Genomic DNA, 4,203 nt, shown 5'->3' with positions numbered 1-4,203 from the left:
AAATAGTATTTATTAAATACTATTTTATAACTAACCCTATAATAAAAATATTTGATACGAAATAAAACGAAAATTCCTTAAGACTTTCAAAGCATCTAATTGAAAAAGAATTAACTTTTTATTTTAGTGGCTATAGAAAACAAGGATACCATAGTAAATGTTGCTTCTACATTTGATAACTTCTTATCAACTACTTTACAACAAAGTTCAAAAAGCACAAATATTGTTAATGCAATAAATCAGTTGCTAAGCATGTACCATCCTGATGATGGTATAGTTGCATATGAACATGTACTAAAAACTTTACTTATTTTATCTGAAAATTTAGATAATGATATACAGCAACAGATAATCTCTATGATACCATTACCAAAAGGTATATCAAATGATAAGATAAGAAATGTAATATATAAAACTGTGGAGTTAACTAAAGCAGCTAATAATATGTCTACATGTCAAAAGTATGACTTATATTGAAGTAATTTTATATGTATCTATATAGAATGACATGTTTATTTTCTTTAAAGAATCACAGAAGATAAGTGTAACACAGAAATCTTGAAAGAAATATCAGAAGTCCAACTAAATCAAAATGTTTTGGCTGATACATCTAAAAATTTTGAGTTAAGCAAGCAGTTTGTGCCTCCAGTACCTGAAGTATTTAAAGGTTTTCCTCCTAATGAAATCTCTACAGTTCACAGTCATGTAAGGAGTGTAAACTACATGTATGATACAGTAAACTATAATATTCCATATATAAACCCTTATATTAATGTTGCACAAAATTTTTCATCAAACACTAATGAACAAGAAGAATTATTAAAACTTCACTCAAAATTGAAATGGTTTCATAGTCCTCATCTTTTGTATAAAATTAATCCTTGCCAAATCACTGCATCTAATTATCAACAAGGTTTATTACAACCAGTGAATGATAAATATTTTCAGTTATCCACTCATAGAATTAACAATTGGAATCAATATAATGTATCTAACATACCTCATGCACTACATCAGGTTTGTAAAAATTTGTTAAAGCTATTAATAATTTAATTGTTTCTGAATTAAAACACTAAAAGTAATATTACAGGACACTACATGTTTGAGAAAAAAATTATGTAAGAACAGCATAATTCCAAACGAACTGAATAAAAATGGGATCTTAAATTTTGAAGTAACACATTGTGATCAATCTTCTTTAAAAACAAAAGTGAATGAGATTTTTCACAATGATGATATGCATCAAAATTTAAAAAAATATAATTTAAATAAAAATAGAAATTTCAACATGAAAATGCAGGAAGATTTTGGACAAGAACTGAAAAATGAACAACAAGCAATTCAACAAGACATATATAAAATGGATGTAGTATATTATGATGAAGAAAGAAAAAATACAATAATAAATATGCAGGTAAAAAATTTATATTTATAATACTTATTTAAATGATTTATAACACTTTTTGAAAGTAATAATGTTACAGCTAGAAAAAGAAGATAATTTTATAATGGACAATTTCATGGTACGTAAAAAGCTTAAAACAAGTTTGCAAAATTTTTTAAAACGTGCAGAACAAGAAATTTTTATTGGTAATAAAACTTATTTTATATGCATTGAATATTAACATACTTCAATTTAAGGTGTACAAATATTACAAGCATATCTCCTTTTTGTGTATGTAGAATTTCCACTACTGCCGCACACCAAGTCTTTGCACGTGATTTCACCTTCATCTAAATGTGAGAAGTTCGCAAATAAAAGAAATCTGGAAAACAATAATCACCTAGATGTTTCAAAGAATAATATGAATAATTTTAAGGACATTAGTACATCAGGAAACATTAAAAAATCTGTTGAAAAGAAATCTTCAGCATCTCTTCATGTCTTTCCAAAATCAGCACAACTACAAGTATTTCATAAGAAATTAAATACTGCAGTTAATAAAACACAAATAATCGAATGTGAAAAAGAGGATAACACAAAAAATTTACTGTACAAGTACTATTAAAGTTAATTGGTAAATTTACTATTTTTTTATAATTAACAATTTATTTAACAAAATCATTTACGCTCAGATCTTCCACGAAGCAAACAAAACAAAAAAGTCTGAACACATCACAACAAACTGTATGTGTTACAGAATTGGCTACATTTAAAAAACAATATTATGACACATTGTTAAATATTCAGAAAGCTAAAAGTTTGTTATAATTATTATAATGTCAATATACTGTATAACCATATGCTATTATATGTATGCATTCGTTATTTTGTAGTGGCAGTGGCAAATTCCTTAGCAATATCATCTGTAGAAAGTTTTACTAAGTACGATCCATGTTACTACAATCACTCATATCAACAACAACATGGACCATTAACTGTGACTCCACACTTCACAACTGCACAGTCAAGATATTCAAATATACATAACAATCCTTATACTTGGGTAAAATACAACAATTGGAGGCATCCAACCATGAAACCATTAAGATTTCCACAACATGTGAGATATAATTAAATATTGATGATTATTTGGTATATAAACATTCGTAACTACTTGTTTTATTACTCTATTTTATATCTTTTTAGCTCCCATTTCAAATTTCAAGAGACAAAGAGTAAGTTTTCTTGTTGTAGCTTCTAATACACTGTACTTTGCCTTTTATTCTTTCTTATATGAATATTTTATTCTTATTTATTCTTTCTTTTACTCTTTTATTCATACATTGAAAGGAATTCTGTACTACATTATGTAAAAACAGTGGATATTCAATGTTTTAAACAAGATAAAAATAAACAAATGAAGCAAAGTGTGCGACGTAAAAAATTAGAAGACATAGTTGGAAAATTGAAAGAAATAGAAAACAGTAATACAAGTAATTAAAAAATTGTCACTGTCCTCTATGAGAAGTTTTTAGTTTTTTAAGGTATGTTAACTTAAAAACAAACAGTCCGTTGATCAGCGAAATAATCATTCAAAAAATTAAACCAAAACATTATAAATGCAAAGAGATTTTACAAAGTTATATCTTTTAAAGATATAACACGTTTTATTATGTTTTAGTAGTGGTAAAAAATAATAATTGAATGTTGGATTGATTGCGAATATATTTAATAATTTCGTTTGCATTTTGGACGATTGTGTGACATTTCTTTTTTAATACAACATACGCATAATTTTATATCTTGCTGACGTCGATTGAACCTTAATACTTACAATGTAGTAACTAACAAATGTACATGTATTCTTCTTGATTAACATAGAACAAAGTTGCTTCTAATTACTAACATTTTATTGTATATTTTATAACTAACATATAACATACATACTTACAACTTTGCATAGTCTGTGCTATACAACAGTAGTTCACTTCATTATCCCTAAGTGTACAAAATAACTTTTAAAAGAATAAATGACAATACTAACTTAGGTATTATATGAATCATTATTTGTTATTGTCCAGAAGAATCGCTATGAAGTGAGACAAATTACCAACAAGTTGATAGATTAAGATAATGTAATTCTTGGTAATTTATCCAACCACATTTATCAACACACAGTAATCTTTCCATGTCTCAGAAAACATTCAATACGTCAATGCTTACAATAAATCTATAATAGTAACATTATTTTACATATATTTATTATTAATACCTATAATTTAAATTATGTATACTGAAAAAAAACAGTAATTGAATAATTCTAATAACTCTTTTTATGCATATAATGAGGGCTTCTATTTGTCAATGTAAATACTCTTTTATTAATTAGATTAATTTCATTCAGTGGTAAAAGTAACATCAATATTAAACCAGATAATTACTATGTAAATTTTTAATGCAATTACTTCTTTAAATTTAAACTACTTTTCAGATGAAATTAAAAAGTACAGTAGTGCCCGCTTAACTGCGACAGGTTCGGGACCTTATAGTGCAGCTATCGAGGGAGATGGATTTCCAGGAATTACCGACTGTTTCTCTTTCTCCGGCTCGTTCGTCTCTGACTGTGAGTGAGACGCAGAGAACTGGTAGGGTAGAGTGAGAAACATTGAGTGCGAGTAAGATGCGATGAACTAGTAGGGACATGGAGTCGCAGCAAACTGGGCAGAGATTGCCGCAGCTAAGCGAGCACTACTATACTTATGGATGACCAACAAAGAAGGTCTTCTGTTTCAGAATCCTCGACCAGCTTCCAGAGCTTG

General features: G+C 27.6%; 1 protein-coding gene across 1 annotated transcript in view; it reads left to right on the top strand.

The window, feature by feature from the left end:
• Nucleotides 1-2,623, top strand: part of LOC108574215 (rho GTPase-activating protein gacU-like) — a 3,153-nt gene extending 530 nt beyond the window's left edge. The window contains exons 2-9 of the mRNA XM_017936750.1: nucleotides 128-461; nucleotides 528-1,017; nucleotides 1,091-1,414; nucleotides 1,485-1,590; nucleotides 1,684-1,999; nucleotides 2,077-2,201; nucleotides 2,278-2,504; nucleotides 2,591-2,623. Coding sequence (XP_017792239.1) covers nucleotides 128-461; nucleotides 528-1,017; nucleotides 1,091-1,414; nucleotides 1,485-1,590; nucleotides 1,684-1,999; nucleotides 2,077-2,201; nucleotides 2,278-2,504; nucleotides 2,591-2,623 — 1,955 coding nt within the window. The remainder of the gene's footprint in view (nucleotides 1-127; nucleotides 462-527; nucleotides 1,018-1,090; nucleotides 1,415-1,484; nucleotides 1,591-1,683; nucleotides 2,000-2,076; nucleotides 2,202-2,277; nucleotides 2,505-2,590) is intronic.
• Nucleotides 2,624-4,203: the final 1,580 nt, after the last annotated feature.

The sequence above is a fragment of the Habropoda laboriosa genome, unplaced genomic scaffold (genome assembly GCF_001263275.1).
Source record: "Habropoda laboriosa isolate 0110345459 unplaced genomic scaffold, ASM126327v1 scaffold176, whole genome shotgun sequence".
NCBI lineage: Eukaryota > Metazoa > Arthropoda > Insecta > Hymenoptera > Apidae > Habropoda > Habropoda laboriosa.
The sequence above is the reverse complement of the archived record's forward strand: the minus strand, read 5'-3'. Positions and strand labels throughout refer to the sequence as shown.